Source organism: Gastrolobium bilobum, unplaced genomic scaffold, assembly GCF_033153095.1.
Source record: "Gastrolobium bilobum isolate Gb01-03AN ecotype WA unplaced genomic scaffold, APGP_CSIRO_Gbil_v1 utg13820, whole genome shotgun sequence".
Taxonomy (NCBI): domain Eukaryota; kingdom Viridiplantae; phylum Streptophyta; class Magnoliopsida; order Fabales; family Fabaceae; genus Gastrolobium; species Gastrolobium bilobum.
Window position 1 is genome coordinate 212,508 of NW_026897426.1, and position 26,748 is coordinate 239,255.

Below are 26,748 nucleotides of genomic sequence, written 5' to 3' on the forward strand. Positions count from 1 at the left end.
ATCCTGCAGCTCAGACATACATCCCAGAGGAATCTCATCTCATAGCATCAGCTCCAGCCGAGACTCAGATAACCAGGGGCTCAATTTATAATTGCTTAAGTTATTAGACTGATCAGTTTATAATTGCTTAGTTTATACATTTTATGTTAATTAGGTCGATTCAAGAATTTTTATCCAAACAAACACTGACCGATTTGAACACCTGTCTTAATTTCATAGATTAACATAATATTAACTTTTTAAATTTTAATGTAAAAATTCTACCATAGAAAACAAGATGAGATAAGTGAGAACCCTTTAAATTGGCTCAGATTGAATGATAATGTGTTGTGGGCTTGTGGCCTACATATCGTACATGGACACTTCCCTCAGATAAATAAATGCATCGACTTTTTTTTTCTTGAAAGATTCTTCATCTAAATCAAAACGTTAATTTTTTTAGTAAATAAACCTACTTTTTAATTTTTTCAGTTACAGTTATATCTTTAAATTTATTTATATGGAAGAATTAGTTTTTCAAAATTTAAAAAATTTGCATCACATTAGTTTTTTAATACTTCACTTTAATTAATTTAAAAATAATTCATTCAAGTAAACAAATTCAAAAATTAAATAGAAAATATACATAATTATAAAAACTTTATAACCTATATACTTATTTGTTTATCTCTAACTTTTTTTTACTTTTTTTTTAGCAAATATCTACTTTTTACTTTATGTGATCGTAAATTGAATTATTCTCATGGAGAAAATAATTTGAATTATTGTTCTGTGGCTGCGCTTCTGTAGTTGGTAGCACGTGAGTGGCTCCACCAACTTTTAATACCTTATTAATCGGTTTCACTTTCTGAGGCCAAAGGAATGGCCATTTAATGTGTTTGATTATTTTGGTGGCAAAACTTGGTTGTATAGCTATGGACCCTTAGGCCCTATTATGGATTCTGTGAATAAAAGCTTTATTTCGTGGAAATAAAATGGCCTTCCATTTATGTACATGCATTTCCAAATCACTCCATCCTTTTTTCCAACTTCCAGCTATTGACAATGGATTCTGTGAATAAAAGCTTTATTTCGTGGAAATAAAATGGCCTTCCATTTATGTACTTGCATTTCCAAATCACTCCATCCTTTTTTCCAGCTTCCAGCTATTAACAATGGCATATCATAATTGCATGAAGACAAAACTTAGATATATATATATATAGAGAGAGAGAGAGAGAGCTACTTCAAAGTTGAATTTCGTATTAAACCATGGGTGCAGTTATAAAGTTGCTGATACAATAATTCTATGTGAGTTGTAGTACTCAAATATTTATAGATATGCTGCTACATTAATAAATTGATTTTAGTATGTCACTAATTAAAAAACCTTGATTTTTACATGCATGCCTTTTTTTTAGTAAATGATTTTTACGTGCCTGTTTATCTTGTTATTAATTTGATTACTATGAAGAGCACTTAATAACAATATGTATGGAAATGTCTTTGCTTTCTTGCCCACGTACTATTTATGTGTAGCATTTAGTACTTAATAATACATATATGCTAAAAGGAAAATGTATCTTATACTGATAAATTGTGTACAAAAGCTTCACACATAATGCAATGTGTCAAACAACAAGCGAGGAAGGAAAAAGTTAGTTGGTGCATGTGATAGGTAAGCAGGTACAAATAGCCACTTATTATATATCAACCACAATATGGAAAGTGCAGGTACAAAAAGTAAAGAGTAAAAATAGTCTATTATTTGCACATTAAATTTGCAAAATGCAGAAAATAAATCTACAAAAAAGTATAATTGAGTTCAGTTAAAATTTATTTAATTATATCACCAAAAAAAATATTGAATTCAAATAAAATTTAAGGTAAACTTTAATACTGCTATATGTGAAGGTGTTGGGTCAAGTCGGATCCTCAAGTCAATTGCGGAAGCGAAACAGTAAAATGTAAGAGGGGAGAGATGGAGAAGAACACAAGCAATTTGTTTAACGTGGAAAAACTTTCTCCAATGTGAAGAAGTAAAAACTCACAGGACACTAGTCCAGAATCAAACTTCCACTATAAGAATAATGGGTTACAACAATCAAACATCCCTAGTCTTTCACTAGAGGTACAATCAAATGTCACCTACAATGGTGGTAATATCAAACTTCCCTAAAGAGGTCTCACTCAAACTTCTCTCTAGATGTATTTTTCATCTCATCTCTCGTATCTCTAAACCTCACACACTATAAGCTTATATAGGGGAAGGAGACGATTCTAGACATTGAACCACTCAAAGAATGTGTACCTTGAGCCTTGCACCTTCATTTATGGAGAGACATTGAACCACTCAAAGAATGTGTACCTTGAGCCTTGCACCTTCATTTATTGAGAGACATTGAACCACTCAAAGGATGTGTCCCTTGAGCCTTGCACTTTCATTTATGGAGAGATATTGAACCACTCAAAGGTTGTGACCCTTGAGCCTTGCACAAAAAATGGAGAGTTCCAACCTCTTGGGACTTGAGTCAAGCATTGAAGGAGGAACAACTCCCAACAAATCTCCCTATTTCGACTTCAATGCGTCCGAATCAATATCATTCTGACACCTTCACAGCAATCTCCCTTTCCACCATAGCATGAAACTCTTTAAAGGATTGAAGTACCTGATCTCTAGTTTTCAACAAATATACCACACTTTGCGAGAGTGGTCATCAATAAAAGAAACAAAATATTGAGCTCCTCCAAGGGATCTCTCCGACATATGAACGAGGTCAAGAATATACATTTGTCTTCTGGGTTGGTCCGGTTTCACAAACGAAACCTGATGCTGCTTTCTAGCTAGGCAGTGCGTGCAACTTGTAAGAACCTGCACCGTTAATTAAGGAAATTAATCAGTTAATTATGAGTTTAATGAGATAATTCCATAATTGACCCTAATAATTATTATGAGGCTTTAATAATTATAGTAAGTGATTAAGAATGCTGAAAGTCGCTTTTCTGACGAAAAGTGCAGATACCGGTTCGGCTAGTCGATATAAATGCGTACCGAAAAAGTATCCCGAAAAATTATAATAAGTGCATGATAATTACTAGAATAATACGTAGGACTTGTAAAACGATTTTCAAGTTAAAATAATGAGAACTGGTGCCAGAAACTGGTACCGGCTATGAAAAGCGCGTACCGAAAAGGTGGTTCGAAAAATATAAGAAAAATATGATAATTCTTATAATATTGAGTAGGTTAAGAATACTGAGTTTGGGATTAAAATGATAAGCGTAGCAATTAAAGTTAATACTGTGTGTTAATTGGTTAAGTGACTATATAAGCTTAGTGCACATGATCCTAGGTCATAAATTGCTGCCTCCTACGTGAGTTTTGCTGAGTCTTGAGTCAGCCACCATCTTGCCACCTTGTCCTTCATTGTTGTGAGCCAAGGAGCTTCCTTTCTCCTTGGTTTCTTCTCCAAAACACCTTGGGTGAGTGGGAAATACTTGGGTGAGTGTGTTGTGAGCTCCATTTTTGAGTTGGTGGGCTGTCTTGAGGGCCTTTGGGTGCTGACTTTGGGAGTTGGTGTAGTTGAGCCATGGTCATGGCATTTTGAGGTCCAAGTGGTGACCTTTGGTGTGAAAGAACCAACCTTTGTGAAGGCATTTTCGTTTGGTGTCCAAGTCAGAACCTTGGGAGCTGGTTGTGAGCTCTAAGAGCAGCCATTTGCCTCTGTTTTGAACTTTGGTAAGTGGTACCAACCTTGTTCATGGGTTTTTATGGGTTAAAGGTGATGTCTTGGTATGTTTAATGGATTAAACAAGTAACCAACTGTCATATGAACATAAATGCCATGTTTAAGATGCATGTTTAAGCTTCTGGAAGTGTTAAAAATGAAACCTTGGAAGGATATCTTCGCGAAATGCAGAAACTGCATTCTGTCGCGAAATATCCGGATATATGCTCGAAAAATATCCGGATATTGGATATCACGTCTATCACGACCTCGGCTCTTGCTACAACCCCAGGAAATGGACCTTCCTCTATTCTCGGTCACGTTCGCCTCAGATCTGCTAGTTACACCTCGTTCCCTTCTCCTAGCTTCTTCATTCAGGAGGCTATCTGTCATGGCATCCATCTTCAGTTTTCCTTCTAGAGCTGAATTACTCAAAGTCACCACCAGAGTATCTCAGCTTTCTGGCAACGAGCTCAAAACAGCAAAGCCTGCATCTCGTCATCAATTTTCATCTCAGCTTTTGATAGCTTTTTCACAATCCCTTTGTAGGTGTTGAGGTGTTGAATCATGCTCATGTCATCCTTGTATTCAAACTTCACAAGTCGGCGAACCAGGTGTGCTTTGTTCCTAGGAGTCTTCTTTTGAATCATGAACTCTAATTTGTTCCATAATTCGTACGCGTTTGTAGACTCGGACACGTGCTCAAAGAGGCTTTTGTCTATGTATTTCCTGATTGTAGCTATCGCCTTACGACTCAGGATCTCCCACTCTTTATTAAATTTTCCTGCCGGTCTCTCATCAAGGATAATGGGCTCAGGTAAATCTTTGCAGTAGAGATAATCTTCCATCATCGGTCTCCAATAAGTGAAATTGTCTACGGTCAGCTTGAACATATCTCTGTCATGTGAAATTCCACTAGTCTCCATCTTGTCTTCTTCAGAACCTTTTGAACTCGGGATCTGATTCCGTTGTTGGGTCAAGTCGGACCCTCGAGTCAATTGTGGAAGCGAAACAGTAAAATGTAAGAGAAGAGAGATGGAGAAGAACACAAGCAATTTGTTTAACATAGGAAAAACTTCTCCAATGTGAAGAAGTAAAAATCCACGGGACACCAGTCCAGAACCAAACTTCCACTATAAGAATAATGCGTTACAACAATCAAACATCTCTAGTCTTTCATTAAAGGTACAATCAAACGTCACCTACAATGGTGGTAATATCAAACTTCCCTAAAGAGGTCTCACTCAAACTTCTCTCTAGAGGTATTTTTCATCTCATCTCTCATATATCTAAACCTCACACACTATAAGCTTATATATGGGAGGGAGATGATTCTAGACATTGAACCACTCAAGGGATGTGTCCTTGAGCCTTGCACCTTCATTTATGGAGAGACATTGAACCGCTCAAATGATGTGTCTCTTGAGCCTTGCACTTTTATTTATAGAGAGACATTGAACCACTCAAAGGTTGTGACCCTTGAGCCTTGCACAAAAAATGGAGAGTTCCAACCTCTTGGGACTTGAGCCAAGCATTGAAGGAGAAACAATTCCCAAAGAAGGATAGTAGAAGATGTCTGAATTATGTATAATTTTATAAAAATAAGACTCTTCTAGCAAATATAATAGGTAGATTTTCCAGAAGAGCTAATGTTAACTCCGTGTGTCCTTATTATTTATTGTGGTGGTGATTCACTAGTCATTTGGGTGAGTTCTATATGTGTGTTTTTAAAGTTAGAACATACATATTTTGAAACAGCTAGATTGCTTGTTTGGGTATAAATTGGCATCCTCTATTGAGGGATCTTAAGCAGAGCAAAAATGAAAGAATACTCCCTCAATGTATTCATTCAACACCACAAGGTGGGGAGCTTGGGGCTTTAGACATGCAATGGCAACACCAAAAAATAAGAAAAATTGTTTGATTGGCAATTTGGATTAACATCTCACGAATTTAACACAAATATAAATACATTTAATACAAACACAACATGAATTATATATAACATATGAAAAGATTAACACAAGTTTATTTTGCTGGTTGATACACAACATCACACAAAATTTTTAATATTAGTTTTTCACTAACACAAACACAATACGAATTTGAAAATAAATTAATCTGAATACGAATTTTTCATGTCATGTGAATTGTGTTTAAAATTGTTAATCCTTTATAAGATTAAAAATATGAAGAAAAAAATAAATAAGACTGAAGCATGTTAAAATACCTTTTGTGATGAAAAGTTGGAAGGAGAGAGAGATAGTGTTCTAAAGAGGATTGTTTCAAAGAGAAGAAAAGATCTAAGTCAGGCTAACGGCGGACTCAGAATTTTTTATAATAAAGGGATGAAAATAAAATTTTAAAATTACAAATATTATTAGGACTAATAGAAAGTTTAAAACAAATAATAGAAAACACTAATTATTATAAATATTTTTTAGGAAAAGACTAACTATTAATATTAATAACTTATTATTAATAAAAAAACATTATTTTATATGTAAAATTTTTTAAGGAAAAGCGGCCACCCACCTCAGTCCCTAGGTCGGGCTCATGAGTAGGGAGAGCTAAAAAATTATGGGCTTTGGATTGATGGGTTGGGTCTGATCCATTTCCAACCCAGTATTGCATCTCATTATGACGTAAAAATTCTTTTAAATTAGGTATATTTTTTATAAAAGAAATATAGATTAAATAAAGCACAGAAAAATTGAATTTAAAATTAAAAAAATTCTTCTAAGAGAAAATAGAATTGAGAATGAACTTTATTTCGTAAGATTTGTATATCCTATAGTTTAACGGTACTAATTACATGTACAATAAACCCAATGCCCAAGCCCAAGAATCAAGCCTAAACTTGTAAACCTCCAAGAACTTGTCTGCTTTCGAAAATATTAATGCTAATGAAACATAGGCACTAAGTGCAGCCTCTAAAGCACGGACACGGAATTTTTAGGAAAAAAATGCGTGTTGGACACGTGTTCGACACTGACACATTCTGACACGCGGTCAATTTTTTGGGACACGTTGATTAAGGAGACACGCGATTTTGACCGAATCTGACACGCGGTCAACGTATATGGACACGTTTTGGCATTTTTTTGGTAAACAAGAAATAAAATTACAATTAAAAATATTTAATGAAAATTAAAAAATAAACAAAAGAGAACCTATCTTATCTCGTTCACTGGACGCTACCTCATCTCTTCTTCTTCGTCAGACCTCTGAACCAGAAAAGCGTCGGTGGGATCCTTGAACCAGAAAAGCTTGTCTTGTTTGAGAACGAACCTAGGGGCTTAAAGGAGAAGATGGAGATAGCAGAATCGTGAGGTAAATAAACTGGGGTTATTCTTATTGCCACAAGCAAGCAAAAGAAGACACCATATAGTATCCAAAAAAAGAGAAGATTGAAGAGAATGCTGATGGTGAAGAAGTTGAAGGAAGAGGAAAGTTGAATTAAGCTTGAGTTGACTTCAGAGATAAAGGAGAAAAGGAAGAAAAAGAGAGAATAGCGTCTCAGCTTTCCTTTTTTCTTGATTTGTATGATAATGGATCTATTATAAGGAAAATATTTGCCTAGATTCAACTATTTCTGGAGATTTGATACCAGATCGTGTGGATGGATATATATGATACCAGTTCATCCAGTTCTAGAGATTTGCCTAGCACTTTCTGGTAACGCTGAGTTGGTAAACAAGGCTATATATTCCAGATATGCAGTACTGGCTATAAATTTTTTTAAATTTTAATCAATTATAACATTATATAAAATATTATTTCACCGGAACGGTCAACTTTAGCATTTTTAAATGTAAAATATATTATATATATTAAAATTATTATTTAATATCAAAACGTGTCCTAACGTATCAAAATTTAGCATTTTTTAGAATTAACGTGTCGAAGTGTTGACAAAAAAAATAAAATAAAATAAAATACGAAAAATGTGTATCATTTTATAGGAGGTAAAGTTGTGTCATTTTAAGAGAGAGAAAGAGATAGATAAAGGAGGAGAGAGAGTTGACAAAAAAAATAAAGGTGTGGGTCCCACCTCTTTGTGAGAGTGAAAGGATTTAAGTTGTGTCATTTAAAAGGATAAACATTTTTCCCAATAAAATAATTTTAAAACACTCACTATATTTGGAAGGCATTTAAGAAGAAAAACTAATAATCTTAAAATCACAACATTTTAAATTGATACTATTTTAAAAATAAATTCAAATTTTGAATGTTTATTTTGTCATTAATCTCCCTGTTGAAATACTTTTATCATGCTACAATTACAAATCTCAACAAATAAAATCAACCAATTTCCAAACCAATTTTAAATTTTCATTATCACTAATGTCAGAAACAATATAATATAACTAATTCTTATGTAGCACAGACACCGACATAGGACACTACACGACACTCCGACACGTTAATTCTAAAATATATTAAATTGAAACATTAAGACACGTTATGATATTTGTTACGATCTAGTAGATCGAGATGTCCAATCACAAATTGATATTTTTAATATAAAATATGTTTGCCCTCTCTGAGGTACCTATGGGGAAGGTACCTTGGAGATCAGCAGATCACTGTGCACAATAATAAAGATGACATAGTCAAGACGTGGGGTGCACAATAATAAAGACGACATAGTCAAGACGTGGGGTGTGTGCACAATGACTAGTTAAGAGAGAGGGTTTAGAGTGTGTCTACCTCATTGGCTTAACCCCTTATTTATATATGGGTTCAATGTTGTTAAAACGTAGAGTCTACGCTGAAACGGTAGGGGGAAGCAAAAACGTAAAATCGAGAAACGTAAACGAAACGTAAGAGTTTACTCCATACCAAAAAAATAAAATATATCCAACATATATATAACCAAAACACACCAATATATAAGTCATTACAATAAAATTGAATTTAGTTTCCTGTTTTGCTCAACATCATGCAATAAAATTGAAATCTTCCTATTACTTTACTGGAATAAAATTCTCAGTGATTACATAGAGTGAAACATACGTGTAAATTAAATTTGGATCATTTTTAATAATAAAAGAATAAAACATTGTTTAGATTTGAATTAAAATTAAATACTTCTACTTTCAATAATATTTATAAAAATTAAATACAGTCAAATATTTCTACTTTCAAACAATATCAAATACTTTAGGAAATTCAATATTTCTTTTATTATAAATAAAAAACTAGATCTATATTAAATTTAAAAAATTAAAAATTAAAAAATTATAAAAATTCAATATTGAATATTCAACTATATTAAATTATTAATATCAGTATGAAAAGATGGTGGCGTGTTAGATATGAAGAGGATACATCACCCATACTTCTATTATTAAAAAAACTCGGTACTGTACAAAAGCAAAAAAGGAGCAAAGAAAAATGAGCAAGAAAGAACGTGCTCTGAAGAAGAAACAAGAAGAAGAATGTGCTCTGAAGAGTGAAGACGCAAGAAGAAACAAGAAGAAGAATACCTCGCTTGATGAAGGAGAACTGAAGAAGCAGCGCGTTTTTTGTTTTTTGGGGAAAACCGGAAAAAGCAAGCCAGCAGAAACTCAGCAGTCAGCAACGTGCACGCAAGGATGAATGAGCGGTAGGGTTTTTTTTTGTTTTAAGTTGGGGATGACTTGATTGGACAAAAATACCCCTATTTTAAAAAAAAAACTGAGTCAACTCGGTAAACTCGCCGAGTCAACTGAGTTTACCGAGTTGACTCGCCGTTTCAACCGTTTCGATCCAAAATCCGTTTCAACTAACGTTTTGACACGTTTTTGGTCATTAAAACGTAGAAACGTTTCGACACTACGTTTTAACAACAATGGATGGGTTAACTTGCAAGAATGGACTTCTTTAGGAGTATTGGGGGTCCAATTGTTGATCAATTATTGTCATAGTATGATTAGTATAATTAAGAAATATTTCCTTAATTCCCTCTTAGCCGTTAACCTTACCTGGGTCGTCTAGAATGTGGGCCTTTGTTAGGTCCATAACAATATTAAATAATATTTTTAATTTATGTAGTGTATATTATATTTAATATTCAATAATTTAACAAAAAAATAAAACTAAACTTATAAACCCATCAACTTTGCAAAGAAATATAAGATATTATAAATATTTATTAAACTCAATAAAATGATAATCGTAATCCAACGAAGCTAATAGTTGAAACTAAAAACATAACACAACCCAACATTTGAATCCTTTTTTGAATCTATGCAATGTGTATTGAAGTGTCGGACAGACTTTTTGAAATATCGGTGCATCATAGACTAATTCAATTGAAAAACCAAATACATACACTAGATAATATTAAATTTCAAATGCAATTATTTCATAAATTTATTAGTCACATGATGTCAAATGTAAAGTATAAGGTCAAATTTTTATTAGATTGAAAAGTATAATAGTCTACGATAGAAAATGAGTGTCAAGCCAAAATAATAAAAGATTGAGGGGTCATTTAGAAAAATCAAAGTAAAAGATATTAATACGTTGAGTATAGTTATATTTTCAAACTTTTTTTTTTTTACAAATTTACAAACTCTGACCATAACACTCTACTCAACTACGCATTAGAACTACTAGCAACACTGGCACTATATAATTTTTTTTGCCAAGAATCGATCTTCCCCCCGAGAGGTTTACAATCTTAATCTCGGGATCCGCCTTGAATCAAACTAGTCGGAAACAATGAATCGATTGGAATGTCTCCAAAAAAAATGTCAAGAAAATCATTTGCAGAAATTGAACCTTGACTTTCAATATCATTAATTTTATTCTATACCAAAAATTGGCTTAAAAAAAGAACAAAATTAGAGACTTTAAAAGTCAAGGAACAACTTCTACAACGATATTTAACTCTGGCACATATGGAAATGTATCAGATTGCAAATCCTGGAATGAAGGACGACCAAAAGGGATAAACATGTAACACAAATAAATGAAGGCCTCAGAGATCTTGGTGGATAAAAATCATCAAATGGGTTCGTCCCATCAAGAGTAGCAAATATTTTTCAAGCATCACTGGCCCATCATCAAATGTAGAGCGAATAACAAAAAGCATAATAATTATACAAACCAAAAAGAAAATGAATATGAATATGATGTTGTCAGAAGTAGCTGGTTGTGATCTCATGCATAAAATATATCAATGGGAATCCGTCTGATTTTTATCATCATTCAACATCATATCATAAATCAAAATCCATGGACACATCTAGAACATCAAATTTAAACGAGAGCAAAAGCTGCAAAACCCATGAAACAAAATTAATGTCTATCAAACAAAAGAAAATGCATGAGTAAAATATTAAAATGTGTCAACCTTGTCACCAAACACCCTATCAATTAGATAAGAGGATACTCGGAGCCATAGGTAGATTACACATTATATATTATCGGATATATACGTGCATAAAAGGATTTTTATATATATTCACTGAAACAGCTAAAACAATTTACAAAAAAATTGCAATTTAAGGGCATGCCCGTAATAAAAGAGAAGAGTTATATTTATAAATTTTTTGTCTACAAATTATTACTATTTTACTACACATTACACTATATACTATGGATACTACATGTAACATAAATAAATAAAGGCCTCAGATCTTGGTGGATAAAAATCATCAAATGGGTTCGACCCATCAAGAGTAGCAAATATTTTTGAAGCTTCATTGGCCCATCATCAAATGTAGAGCGAATAACAAAAAGCATAATAATTATAAAAACCAAAAAAAAAAAAAATATGAATATGATGTTGTCAGAAGTAGCTGGTTGTGATCTCATGCATAAAATATATCAATGGGAATCCGTCTGATTTTTATCATCACTCAACATCATATCATAAATCAAGTAGAACATCAAATTTAAACGAGAGCAAAACCCATAAAACAAAATTAATGTCTATCAAACAAAACAAAACAAAAAAACGCATGAGTAAAAAATTTAAATGTATCAACCTTGTCACCGAACACCCTATCAATTAGATAAGAGGATACTCGGAGCCATAGGTAGAAATAACTTACCTAAAAATTGCAATTTTAAGGGCATTACCCATAATAATAATAATTTAAAAAAATTGAAGGAATTGAAATTGTGTTAGCAGTGAGAGGGATAAGAATACAAACACTCCCCCCATCTTTGCACTTGTTCAGAACAAGAATACTAAGATAAAAAAAAAAAAGGAGTAGTTTAGTGCTGTCGGCGACTCAAAGAATAACTAAGAGTAGGGTTATGGGAACGATGGAGGAATTTATATGGATTTCTTTTGGTATGGGCTTTTTGACGAATGGTATGGGCCTCTGGGCTTCTAAATATCATGGAGCCCTCTTTTTTGGATGTCTAGACAAAATTAAAAATAAAAATTGAACTGGGCTTTTATATTTGTATTGGTATATTTTATGGGTAAGTGACCGAAGCATTCTTCTCCTGTTCTCTCAGCTCTAAATCCGTGATTTCATTTTTTTTTTTAAGGGTTTCTCTTTTATCATGTCACGTCAAATAACATCTCTTATGTTATAGACACAACAAGTGGTAAGGCTCGTCACTTGTTAGAAAAATAAAAAAAGAATTTGGATCCTCTCATGTGGAAAAGTGGTCATGTTATTTGATCATAGTCATTCATTTTCACTTATTGATAATGAGATAAGAGAGAGAAAAATGTATGATTTTTAAATGAGTGATTATGATCAAATAACATGACCACATGATTATTTTTTCACTAAAAAATAAAAAGAAGATAGCACGAATTTCGATACCTCTTAACATGATAAATCAATCTTCAACAACGTGAAAAAATGATTTTCTCTTTTTTTAGAAGCATGAGGTCCATTGGTTGTTGTGTTTGCGTGAAATCTATTTATAACCCGTATTTTATAGGAAAAAATATATTTATTACTTCTTACTATCACTTCTATGATTGTTGAATCAAAATCAAAATATATTTTCAGTTAATGTTATTTGTAACTGCTGATTCGATTTTCTCCTACTACCATAAAAATAATTATAAGAGCTTGTAAGGAAAAATAGGTTATAAATAAAACAACTTTCTATTTTATATATATAACTATTTGTGCATGAATAAAATTTAGAGTGTTGACTTTAATGTTAAAAATTAAGAATGCTGTTCTAAAATGTTAACCTTTGGATTATCCAAATCTAAGTAATTTTCCAAACAACCCTTTTTCTTGAAAAACTCATAGTATTATAAAATTATCACTTTATACAAGTAAAGGCTTTGCACATTAAATTTCAAACCGCCCAAATCTCTCTTTTGAATCAAAAAGAAAATCAAATCCCTTATCCTAATCTGCTTTCAGTTTCTTTCCCCTCATTGATGTCTGAACTGAAATCTAAAATTTTGCTCTGTTTACAAACAGAGCAAAGTGCATGAAGAGTTGGTATTTGACACCCCCACAGCCACAACAAAGCCAATGTGGGTGCACGTGCACTCTGCCTCTCACGTGCTTGAATATTACTCAGGTCAGGTGTAAGAAAATCAAACATATGATACGGTCAGATTCAGCGGAAAAAGAGTCACGTAACTAAACGGTGGTAGCTCAGTTAGTAGCAAAGGAATTGAATAGTGAAAAAGAAAAGGTATTAGTTCGATCCTCGTATGTCATTTTTGGGAGGAATTTAAATATTTTAATATAGCTTCGCACTCCGGATTAGTCTTATAATCGGCTCAAAGAATCGTAACTTGTGGAAATATCCGGGGAGCCAACTTATTTCAAAGAGGTAAGTAGACGCATTCCGGATTAGTCTCGTAGCCGACTCAAAGAACCAAAACTTGTGAGAATACCCAGGGAGCCAAATCACTTCAAAGAGGTAATTAGAGTTGGGTAACTTAAAAAAAGAGTCATGGAGAACAGAAACATTTCCACATGTTCCCTCTCATCAGGATTCTTCAACACACACTTCCCTTGATTGTGAGCTCTCTCTCTTTCTCTTTCTATATATGAGACAGTTTTTCTACACATGTATATATATATTGTTCTCCTGAGATTTGATGATTATAAAATAGCTTTGTTTTTTAATTAATAAAGTTTTACAAACTACGATAAAATAAATTATAAAGCATGCAGGGAGGCAGAGAGAGAAAGAGATTCTTCTCTAGAAAATCAAGGGTTGTATAAAATGGGTGCTTCTTATATATCAGATCAAGTTTATGCTTGTGCTTGCAATGCCACTACTAGATTAATCTTGTTAGAATGAATTCTGGAGTTTAACTTGGAAGGCTATTCTCATTTTGTTTCTGAAGGGTCACTCTTGCACACTGAGGTAACTCTCTTAAGCTCTTCTTTTTGTTATGTCAATGTATTTCAGTTTTGAGTTAATAATTAGTGCACTAGCCTTCAGTCCTATAGTCTTCAGATTTGAGCTTTCTAAGTTAAGAACATAAATGCTTGCAACCAAAGATTATGATATTTTCAGTTGAAATCTGTTTACTGTTATATTAAACTTTGAATTGGATAGTACATCATGGATAGCTTTCCAATCAATACTGTACAGAACTTTGGGATACATCACCCCAAAAGCTAGCTCAAAGGGTGAGAGTGCTCAAGGTCTTATAAACTTTACATTAGTTGCACATACAACTAATGTGAGACTATATATCTCAACAAATACTTTCTATTTGCATTTCGGATCTCCATTCCTCCCTCTGGTGCATTACATTTGTGTAACTCTTTTCTACACACCAACCTTGACAATGATTAAAATTAATGTCAAGAGGTTTCTATTTTCATGTTTTTGGTTTAAGGTCTGGGGAAGAGTGGGTTGATGACATGTCTTTTATTGAATTATAAGAGTAGTGCTAACTATATATATGATATATATTATTTTTTCATATTTAATTAAATTTGTGATTTCTATTAAAATCTCTCCATACTTCAATTTTATATCCAGAAAACACACTACTTGTACATTAAGAATTGGGCCACTTCTATTGTTGACTTTAGGATGCTTGAAATTTACACATTGTGTGTGCATACAACTTCAAAGAGAATAATCTATCAAAATGATCAGAAAGATAAGATATATCAAATCCTGCTATATGAAAAGAAATAATACCCTTTGGCAATTAAAACAAACACCTCTTTCACTCTCCAAAAAGAATTTATAGGTTTAGCATTTATTGGACATCAAGATATTTGTTGTTTCCACAAATGGGACTTCAATTTGTTTATGTCATAAACCCAAAATAGGAGTACTATGTACACATAAGTCACGACTCCAATGTAAGAGAAAATCACATTACCTATAGGATTAGTAGTAGGTTGTAGAATTTTGGTCACCATTATTCCTATAAAATTAAAATTATTTGTATTGTTGGAAACATTGACATCTTTCTCTTTATAGTAAAGCTTATCACACTTTCAACAGTAAAATATTAAAAAAAAAAAATTTGATACAGGTTAAGAATGTCATACTTCAGTTGATAAACTCTAAAAATTTAACAGCCCTTGTTAAAGAATGTGTTGTTTAACGGCAGCAACATGAACTAATTATAGTCAATAATACATCATAAGATTAGAAATTTGATACAATTATTAACATGGCAAGCATTAGCAGATCTGTTTTCTCTTTCTTCCTTATTTTCTTTTTTAATTTTAGTGGCAGATCTCTTGGAGAAAGAGCCACGTTAATTTTTATTTAAACGAAACTCTAGCCACCATTTTTTTATTTTACTGTCTTCTTTAATTCTTGTTTAAGGTAAATTGGGCAATTACTATAGATAAGACCAGCTAGAATACAACTTTTTCTTTATTTTTATATTGAATTACATGTTGATAAGACGTGGATTCTCACTCAAACTAAGTTCCTTAAGTAGTTAAGTACTAACAATTGTTTTATAAGCTCGTTTATTTTAAGATTTTAAAAAAGTAAAAGAAATCATTTTTATCATGTTTAAATACTTATTTTTTACATTGATTTTTTATCTACTCAAATCTTAGACCAATAGTAGTAACCTACTCCTACTATTTATCTTTTTGTTTTTATTTTTTAAGGAATCCACGTGAATGAGCATTATTGTACCAATTATAGTGTCTTGTCATGTGGGACTTAAATTATAAAATCTCACTTTTTCCAGTTTTTTTTAAAAAATAAATTTTTTTCTTTCTTTTTCCAAAACATATTCCTTCTTTATTAATGCATTTCCATTTTTTCACCTAGTATAATCCCTTGTACCACATACATACTATATATGTATAGAGCAGGGCTTGCTTTTAAGTTTTAACCATTCGATTCCTATCTCACAGTAAAAATAGCGAGTGATGTTTCAAGAATTTGGCAATTGATGGGATTTTGCCTTTTCCCGTCATTTCTATGCTCATTAAATTTCAATTTCGACATCAATAATCACTTTTACATTATATTTTCTTCATCTTGGTATATTATAGAGCGAGTTTAACGATTATTTTGAATTATTTTATTAAATAAATTAAGGGGAAAAAGTTTCCGATATTACTTTAGACAACTTTGTCTAATGTTCATCAAAACGACGTCGTTTTGAGGTTGAAAAATTAAAAAAATATAATGATAAAGACTATTATAACCCTGAAATAAATTAAAATTACAAAAACACCATGATTTTCGTCCTAAAACAACGTCGTTTCGATGAACATTAGATAAAGTTATCTAAAGTAACTTTAGAAAAAACAAACCCATAAATTAAATATACAAATTTATTTAAAAACTAATTGATATATCATCTCTCAATATAACAAAAAAATTGTATAATAAAATTTCCTTTTTTTTAATAATTGTATATTATAAAAATAAAAGTAATTGTATAATAAAATTTCCTTTTTTTTAATAATTGTATATTATAAAAATAAAAGTAATATATATATATATATATATATATATATATATATATATATATATAATACATATTAAGAAGGGAAGAATTAAGAAATTGGCAGAAGAGAGTAAGAAAGCACAAGATCGAGAGAAAAGAATTTTGGAGACTAAATAATTTGGATTTTATAGAACTAGGTTTTAACAATTTATAAAAGGGCAATGTTTTTCTCATGCTACGTGAGATAGTATTATCTCATGTAGAGACATAATTGGGTGGGTCCTACGGTTAAAAGAAAAAAAAAATACTGGCTCGAATTGCGATGTGTCTGTGACATGAGATAAATTTTTTTATATAACTTGAGAAAAATATTTCTCTTTATAAAAACAAGTGAACAACCTAATTATTGTAGGAGATAAGGGAAATCAATCCTAATTCTAAATTAAATAATTTGCATCGTATTCTAATTTTTGAAGATAAGGTAAACATAAAATAATTTAAATTAAATAACTAATTATCCTGATTGTTTCTAGACTAACCTAGTTGGTGTTGGCCTTTACTTCAAATAAATAATCAAATTGCATACTATTCGATTTGAAATTTTCTTATCTTGGCTCTTAATATGGTTGTATTGCTGGTGATTTGGATGGTCTGGTTATTATAGTACTTTGTCCTGACAAATTTTTTCACTTTGAAACTTGGTGCTATTTATGTTTTCTTATAAATCATTTTCCAATTACAAATAAGACTGATGTATGAAAAATTATTTTTTTTTCCTTCTTTTCTTCAAAATTGAATCATGAAAGAAAATCTGAAACACATAAGCGGGTTAGTGGGACGAGTTAGAGGTGAGACGGGGTGGTTTGAATTTTGTAACCCACTTTAAAAAATGGAATAAGACACGACGGATTGCTTGCTTTGCCACCTCTTACATTTTAGGTAAAAACATGTTACACTCTAATATAGATTAACACTTTCTTTTTAGTGTCTTACCCCTCTCACCTACTATATGCATTTTGCATTGTTGACCTGCCTCTACCACTATTTTAATTGTTAGAGGCATTTCTGTCACTTAATTTCAGTTTCTTCTTTACCTGCAATAGCCATAAAAAGTGCACAACAGGGTCAAATTCCCTATTTTGAACCTAAAGGTTTCATCCATGAGCTTCTACATGCGTGCCACATCTCTTGTTGCCTCTAAAAGTAACGCCACGAAAATTGGTGAAATCCTTCACTTGGTCTTCTTAGTCATTAAATTTAAATTGACTGAACATAAATATATTAACTTATTTATATTTAATTTATGAATAAACTGGTCAATTCGTTTAATGGATAAATGGTGAACATGTGTTTATGAGTTGACTAGTTGATTGTCTTTCTTTTTCAGTACATAATGCTTGCTATATACACTAGTTAAATATAAAGGTTTAAAAGGAAAATATCATTTTACTAACTTAATTAGTTTTTTAATTATTAAAAGCATAAAATAAAAGTTTTACAAAAATATATAGTAGACAACACATACTAATATTTAATTTGTTTGAAATTGGATATGAACTTGAATTTAAAGGGTGTGCATGATTTGCTAAAAATAAGGGATAATAGACTTAAAAAATATATGTTTGTTTGTTTTGTGAAATAATTGAAGGTCGGGACAAAAAGTAAGTCAAGGGATATCATAAAACTCTGGATCTTTATTTTTCACCAAATTAGGTAACCTGAGAGATATTTCTATTATGAAATGAGAAAACTCATCCTTCCCTTTTTAAAACAAGAGGCGCTTCTGGTTTTGAAAATGTTCAATTTTTTTTATTTTATTTTTTTGTCTTTTTCATATTATTATATCTTTAAAGTTAATAATTTTATATGAGAAATATTTAACTGGATCACTTATTACTGGATAAAATTCCGTGCATAAAATAAAAAATAAAAGACCTCAAATCCTTATATATTTAATCTCCCTGTCTTCCTTCCTTCATCCTTGGCTTGTTCCCCTTACCCCCTTCTTTGTCACGTACGACATTGTCATTCAGAGGTAAAAGGTTAGTTTTCCTTCATCATATCCTTCTATCTATTGTGTTGTTTTTAAAATCTATCACATCGTTGTTATAGGATTCTTAAATCTATTACTTGTTTACCTATCAAAAACAACAAACTAAATAAAAGTTTTGAGTTGTGACTCAACTACTTATGTTATTAATTATTGTGCATGTTATTCTTTTTATATTATTGTTAATCAAACACAACCAAAATATTTTGAATTTTTTATGTTTTAGTTTAAGATGCATTGAAAGTAATTTCTTTATCGTTTTATAGATAAACTTGATATTTCAACTGTGTGTTTATCTCATTCATTAGTAGCCTTTAAATAGACGAACATACAATAAATGGTAACAACGTAACCGACTAAAACAAACAAATACTCTATCTAAACAGTCCTACGGTTACAAAGAATTCAAACAATATACGTTACAAAGAATTCAAACCTACGGTTACAAAGAATTGAATTCAAACAATATACGTTACAAAGAATTCAAACCTACGGTTACATATAATCTCCAACACTCCCCCTCAAGTTGGAGTATGTAAGGATGAAATGCCCAACTTGGGAAGAAAACTAAGAAGCTCGCGTTGTCCCAAGGCTTTAGTAAACAAATCAGCAAGTTGGGAACGAGAAGGCACATGAGCTGTTGTAATATGCTTGGCTAGAATATGTTCACGTACAAAGTGGCAATCTAACTCAATATGCTTGGTACGCTCGTGAAACACCGGATTCGCTGCAATGTGTAAAGCAGCTTGGTTATCACAAAACAATTCCATGGGACTTGAGTGAGTGACCCCAAGAGAGGTGAGAAACGACTTGAGCCACACAATCTCTGTTGTAGCTGCACCATTGATCTATACTCTGTTTCTGCAGAAGAGCGAGACACCGTTACTTGTTTCTTGGTCTTCCAGGATACGGGTGAAGAACCCAACATAATAAAGAAACCAGTGAGAGATCGTCTGGTAAGAGGTCATGAAGCCCAATCCGAATTACAATAGGTATGAATTTTTAGGTCACAATCCGATTTGAGGAGAAGTCCTTGACCAGGATCTCTCTTTACATATCGAATAACCCGGAGAACAACCTCATAATGAGTTAGGCGCGGTGAATGCATGAATTGAGATAGGATATGAACAACATAGCTCAGGTCGGGTCTTGTGATAATGAGGTAAATCAACTTACCAATGAGTCTTCTATACAGTTCAGGGTTCTCATATACTAGTCCGTCATCCAAGGCAAGACGATGATTTTGTTCTATGGGGGAAATCGCCGGTTTACATCCACTGAGCCCAGAATCAGAAAGAATATCCAGGGCATACTTACGCTGACATAAAAATATTCCTTTCTTGCTGCGGGCAATTTCAATACCCAAAAAATATTTCAGACTACCCAGGTCTTTTATTTTAAAACACTGATTCAGATACTCCTTGACTGCAAGACAAGCATGTGGATTATTACCTGCTAAGATGATGTCGTCGACATAAACTAAAAGTGCAAGAGACACCTTCCCTTTTTGCATAGTAAAGAGGGTGTAATCAGCTTTTGACTGAACAAATCCATATGCCGTCAACGAACTGCTGAGTTTGGAAAACCAGTTTCGGGGTGATTGGCGCAAACCATACAATGACTTTGTAAGACGACATACTTTATGCTTAGACCCAGTACTGAATCCAGGGGGAATCTCATGTAAACTTCCTCACTTATTTCTCCATTCAAGAATGCGTTATGAACATCAAGCTGGTGCAACTCCCAGTTTCTTGCTGCAGCCACTGCAAGCAATGTACGTACACTCACCATCTTTGCCACTGGTGCATAAGTCTCATAAGTCTCACTGTAATCTTCTCCGGCAATCTGATAATTACATGCAATCACCAATCTTGCCTTATACCGTTCCACCGTTCCATCAGAACGATATTTTATTTTAAACACCCACTTGCTTGGAAGAGCACGCTTCCAAGGAGGTAAATCCGTGAGGCACCATGTATGGTTGTCTTCTAAGGCTGTGATTTCAGCCCTCATGGCTTCCACCCATCGGGAGTCTCTCATAGCATCTTGAAATGTACGTGGTTCATAACCTGTGTCAATAGCTGAAACAAAATCTTGATGTTGCTTAGAAAAGTTAGTGAGGCTAAGATAATTGCACATAGGATACCGAGTACCTGAGGTGACATTGGTTTGAGTAGGGAGAGATGAAGGAGTGTGTGTTTCAGCTACTTGACATGCATAGTCCTGCAAATAAGATGGTTGCTTCCTGGTACGGCAAAAGTGCTGGCGTGTGACTGTTTGACGCAGATTTGCTTCCAGCAACTGTTGTTGGGTTGATGCATCACTAGAACTCGAACTTCTTTCTAGTAAGGAGGACTCCCTAGCGGCAACTTTGTTAGTTGGTGTTGCTTCCAGCGAAACACTCCCCCTATCGTCCAGAGGAACACATGATCCACTAGGCGTTGGGCTGTCATTTGATGCATCAGAACCGTCATGGACAATTTGGCCTTCGTCAAAGTAATTTGGCTCTGTAGGCACACGAGAATTTGGTGCAGAAACAGATTGTACTGGAGCTTCGCGAAAAGGAAAAATATTTTCAAAAAATTTTACATCCCTGTACACAAAGCTTTGTTGCGCTTCTATATCAAACAATCTCCAACCTTTCTGCCCTATTGCATATCCGATGAAAACACATCGTCGCGAACGTGGAGCAAACTTGTCAGTTGGTTTCGGTCTTGTATTAGCAAATGACAGACAACCGAACGTGCGCAAGTATGTATAATCTGGTTTAACTCCATGCAATTCTTCATGTGGTGACCTGCCTTGGAGAACTCTTGTAGATGTTTTATTAATTATATGAACAGCAACAAGAATACTCTCCTCCCAAAAATCAACAGGGAGATTTGCATGAAACAGTAAGGCACGTGATACATTAAGGAAGAATAATCTGGTTTGACTTGTGGCACAACAGGCTAGGCCATGCATCCTATGATATCTTAGCTCTGATACCAAGATAAACTTGATGTTTCAACTGTGTGTTTATCTCATTCATTGGTAGCCTTTAAATAGGCGAACATACAATAAATGGTAACAACGTAACCGACTAAAACAAATAAATACTCTATCTAAACAGTCATACGGTTACAAAGAATTCAAACAATATACGTTACAAAGAATTCAAACCTACGGTTACAAAGAATTGAATTCAAACAATATACGTTACAAAGAATTCAAACCTACGGTTACATATAATCTCCAACATTTATATATATATATATTTTTTTTTTTTGTAAATCCAACATTTATATTTTTAATATAGGAATTTGATTCTAATACATTTTTTAATAGTTAACTCATTCACCGCCTTTAAATAATCTGAGCTAGCAATTTAAGCTTTTATCTTTTCAAATTAACTCGTTTAACTTATAAACTAAACAAGTCGTGCATAGTCAGGCTGTATTTCTCCTTTAACAATCAACAATAGTGTATTTATTGTATTTTTTCCCCCTTAGTGAAAGCATCTTATTGTAAGTTTTTTCTTTTGGTAAAATATCCAAATTTTATAAATGGTTATTTTATTTTTGTTAATTTATTTAATAAATAAATTTTTATTTTAATCATTTTATTATAAAATTGTTAATCAAAATATAATTTTAATACCAAAATAAAAACAATCGGTAAAATAGCACATAAAAAATTATCCTTTTTAAAAATTATCTTTATTTATCATTATACCTAAATTGATTTCCATATTAATTTTTTCGTATTATTTATACATTTTTTTGTAAGAGTTAATTTTAATATATACATCAATGTAAAACTTTTTACTCTCTCATCTAATTATATGTTGACACTTCATTTAATGTATTTGACTTTGTTAATAGTTATTCTAAATTTATTTAGAGCATTAAAATTAAATTCTTTTTATGATTACTATTGATCTATACCACCCCTATGTTCAGAATTATGTGTATTATTTTTTTCTAAAATGGATGCGATCTTGCTTGTATGGGTTGTTGAAACTTGAATGACATAGTATATACTTATCAAAATCAATCATATATATATCTATATCATTAATAATTGGTTTTTCTTTTTCTTTTTTCGGTGACTTTTAGATAAGTAGCTTTTACTCAGATTTGATTCCAAAGGTTTAATTTAGCATTTGAGTGATACAAGACTGTGAATCGAATTATGTGAATAGCATTAACTCACTTCCAAAAATGGTCAATTTAGAGTCCAAGGTAAAAAGTCATGAGTGCCCCATTCAAACTCAAAGGGAAAATACCACACACTACACAACACAAGTCCCAAGCCACTGTCTCCTTAAATAAAAATAAAAAAAAGTACCCTTCTCAGTCTCAGTGGCTATTGGACTAAATGTAGGGGCCACAACTACGTAAAGCGCGTGAATCTTTCTCTCTGTTACTTTGCCAAATTCCAACTCTCTCTTTATTACCACATTGCAAAAGCCACCATTTTATACAACTTACACCAACATTTAATCGTATATATTGTATTTATATATCTAACAATTTTAATTTATTATAGATTTGAGAGCATGCAAGTAGATAAATGATTAAAATTAGATAGAAGACTTGTTTTTCTTATATTAATGTGAATTTCATTATCTTTTTTCATCCTATTTTCATTAGATCATGATATCAACCGAACTTTATCTCTCTCCTATCATTATTGGTTGAGATAATGATATAATAGTATTGGAGAAAAATAAAAAAATAGCATAAAAAATAGACATAATATATATATATATATATGGGAAAAATGTTTGTCATTTTAAATGACAGAAAGTTATGTCATTTTAAGAGAGATACAGACACAGAAAATTTGAATTTTAAATTAAAAAAACCACTCATTTTCTCTCTCCCATGATTTCTGTTTTTCTGTATCTATCTCTCTCCTAAAATGACATAACTTATGTCATTTAAAATGACAAACACCAAACCCTATATATATATATATATATATATATATATATATATATATATATATTAGATATTTAAGTCATCAGATGCAAGCCTAAGTTATATTTTTAATCTTGATCATTGATTTTATTTATATCTATCGATTTTTTTTTATTAGATATTTGAGCTGTCGGATGCAAGTAAATCAATGATTAAAATTTGACATAAAAATTCTTATTCTTATATAAGAATATCCTACCCCTATATATATACATGTGTGTGTGCGCGTGTGTGAGAGAGACAAAGGAATGTGTTATATTTATAAACTCTTATAAACTACTCGACGAAAGTAGGATATTCAGAAGTATAATATAATTTGTAAATATTTATTATAAAAATTTATAAACTGATACTTCCACGTATAAAATTAGTATATGAATAATGTGACACGGAGAACAAAGATTTATATGGCAATGGTGAGCGACGTTGAAATGGAAGTGGTAGAGGAGTCAACGAATGAATCATAAGGGTTATTGTCATTGAAGTTGCTGTTATATATATATATATATATATAATATATATAAAGCTTTTTGCAGGGGCATCAAGTAGAGAATCACATGGAACAGAAACAACAACCTCGAGTTTCACGTAGCAAAGCGACTCATGAATCCTGCAGAGGAGATGGACCCACCACAAAAACCACCTGCAGGAGGAGGAGCAGCAGCAGCAGCAACAACAACAGGTTCGCCACCGCGGACGACGGTGGTGGGGATCAGATAGAGTGTTCAGGCAAGTATTGCAGGTCATGCACTGCAGGGTTGATTGCTGATTGTGTTGCCCTCTGTTGTTGCCCTTGTGCGGTTGTGCATTGCTTCGCCTTGGCTTTTGTTAAGGCACCGTGGGTGGTTGTAAGGAGGTGTTTTGGTTTGGGGAATAAGAACAAGAAAAAGGGTCAAGATTCCAATAAAAAATGCAAGATGGGGCATGAAGATATTGATGATGATGGTGATGATGTTGTTGTGGTGGAGAGGAATAGGGAAATTGATAGTGTCACTGTCAATGCTGGATTTGAAGCAGAGAAAGTTTGGGTTGAGTTATATCAGATTAGTCATTTGGATTTTGGGAGGGTTTCTGTTTCAGTTGATTAACTCATTTTATGTGTCTGTGGTGAGGCAAATCCAACCCAGAATGATAAAAAAGACTAGTCTTTCATAACAGGTAAATTTTAATCTTCAGGGTGTTCTAAAAAGTTTATTTGCAATTTAGCAGACTCAGTTAGGAATTGAATTTATGACCTGTCTGTTACTTTGACCTGAGATCTCTGTCAATACATTGTTGTTTTCAGAATTTTATATATGGATTTCTAGAGCAAAGTGTAGTTACAATTTAAGTAGTACCTACATGTCTTTCTGAGACATGTGTTTTACTGTCCAATTAAGATTGTATTTGGAATAAGATCTAATAAAAATTGAAGTTGGGCTCAAGTGTCACTTGTTAATTCCTTGTGCTAGGAGTATTGAGATCTCTCTTTAATTGTTGTTTTACCTTTCTATTCACTATATTGGATGTTTAGAATATCATTTTTTTTATTCTAATGTTATGAGACTTATATGTAGATAGCATACAATTATCCTAAGGCCAAGTTTCTTTGCGTTTCAATCGTTAGCATATTTTGTTGAGATATATAGTTCCATGTTGATTGGATGAGCAACTAATATGACTTTTATAAGACCTTGGGCACTCGCACCCCTTGAGCTAGCTTTTGAGTTGTTGACCTCAAGGTTCTTAATAAAGATCATATTAGTTGCTCATCCAATCAATGTGAGACTATATATCTCAACATGAAACTATATATCTCAACATATTTGATGTTTTAAGATGCACCAACTTCCTTTTCAATTATATGTTCAAGCTGATCTTATAAAATTGAAAACTTTGTGAAGATAGAGATAATGACAACAAATGACAAGAATGGGATAAGGTTGATTTATTTATTTTCTCTTCAAAAATATTTTTGATATCAAGAAATGATTCTACATCAGCCTAATTGGGAACAAACATACTATAAGGTCTCGCATTATTGGGGACTATATGGACAAATAAGTAAGATAACAAGGTAATGTACTGCCATTTTTGAAGAGGGTATGCTTTGTTTTTTAGTATTCAAAATGGAAATTAGAATGTCCATGGTTTTAGAGTCAAGGTGGCACTTTATCAAAGTGATGTACGGTGCAGGACAATGTATGGTCCATGACAAGACAACCCAATACTCGTGTTCTGTTTTTGGGCCCATCCCAAATTGTCCTACACTCTACTGTGGACTATTCAATAATGCGAGTGAATCTGAAGCTTTAATAAAAGGAACAAGCAATGGCCTAGCAACTAGCAAGTCATATGAATTACGATTAAAAATTTACATACGTGAACTAATTAAGATTTGAGACACATAAATTACGTAAACGTGTTGTATCAATTAAAAATCGTTAACTAAAAGCTTACTTGTCTGATATATACCACTTTCAAAATATGATATTAATAGTCTTGATCTAACTGAGCTTAAAAAAAAAAAGAGTTTACATGGACGTTTTAAGTTAATTTTCTAATGGGAAAAGTGTGTAAGAATATAAAATTGTATCTTTTTAAATGAGAGAAAGATACAGATTATGGAGGAAAAAGAATGGACAGAAAAATAAAGGTACGATCTCACTTTTTTTTGGTTGAAAGAATCTCACTTCTTTGTGAGAGTAAAATAACACAAGTTGTGTAATTTAAAAGGACAAACACATTTTTCTTTTCTAATATACTAAAAAATAGGTCTTGTATAGATTGTAGGAGCAATTGCATATGTGGAAGCATTTTAGACCATTGCTGTTTAGGATACAAATGGATCATCATCGTTTACATCTTGATGCGTAGATCTTGTATAGAATCTTTCTATGTATATCTTCACGAACTGTTTACCTCAGCGTTGCAGCACGAACAAATTCTTTGAGGCTGAACAATGGTTGATTTTTCATATTATCTCTCGAGAAGGAAGGGAAGTGTGTGGGCACTTTTCATATCTGAACTTACCTCTTCTTCAATGACCTAAGAGACTGATAACTTAAGTGGTAGTATTTATAAAGTTTCAAGATTCCCTAACCCTAAGCTCAACTCTAAGTTTCTTGAGTTCTTATCATACTCTTACTCATTTGAACTTTAGTAAAATAACACAAAACCAACAATAAGTAATGATTCATCAAATATAAATGACATTTT

The 26,748-nt window shown here is 32.4% G+C and overlaps 1 protein-coding gene and 4 non-coding genes across 5 annotated transcripts; 1 reads left to right on the forward strand and 4 right to left on the reverse strand.

The window, feature by feature from the left end:
• Positions 1-10,673: 10,673 nt before the first annotated feature.
• LOC133306845 (small nucleolar RNA SNORD24) lies at positions 10,674-10,757 on the reverse strand. The gene has a single exon (XR_009750963.1). It is a non-coding gene; the product is annotated as a small nucleolar RNA SNORD24 (small nucleolar RNA).
• A 75-nt stretch (positions 10,758-10,832) lies between these two features.
• On the reverse strand, positions 10,833-10,913 carry LOC133306848 (small nucleolar RNA R12). Its single transcript, XR_009750966.1, has one exon. It is a non-coding gene; the product is annotated as a small nucleolar RNA R12 (small nucleolar RNA).
• Positions 10,914-11,328: 415 nt separating this feature from the next.
• LOC133306846 (small nucleolar RNA SNORD24) lies at positions 11,329-11,410 on the reverse strand. The gene has a single exon (XR_009750964.1). It is a non-coding gene; the product is annotated as a small nucleolar RNA SNORD24 (small nucleolar RNA).
• A 75-nt stretch (positions 11,411-11,485) lies between these two features.
• On the reverse strand, positions 11,486-11,566 carry LOC133306847 (small nucleolar RNA R12). The gene has a single exon (XR_009750965.1). It is a non-coding gene; the product is annotated as a small nucleolar RNA R12 (small nucleolar RNA).
• A 12,541-nt stretch (positions 11,567-24,107) lies between these two features.
• LOC133306830 (uncharacterized) lies at positions 24,108-24,638 on the forward strand. The gene has a single exon (XM_061507211.1). The coding sequence runs from the start codon at positions 24,108-24,110 to the stop codon at positions 24,636-24,638; it is 531 nt and encodes a 176-aa protein (XP_061363195.1).
• The last annotated feature ends 2,110 nt before the right edge of the window (positions 24,639-26,748 follow it).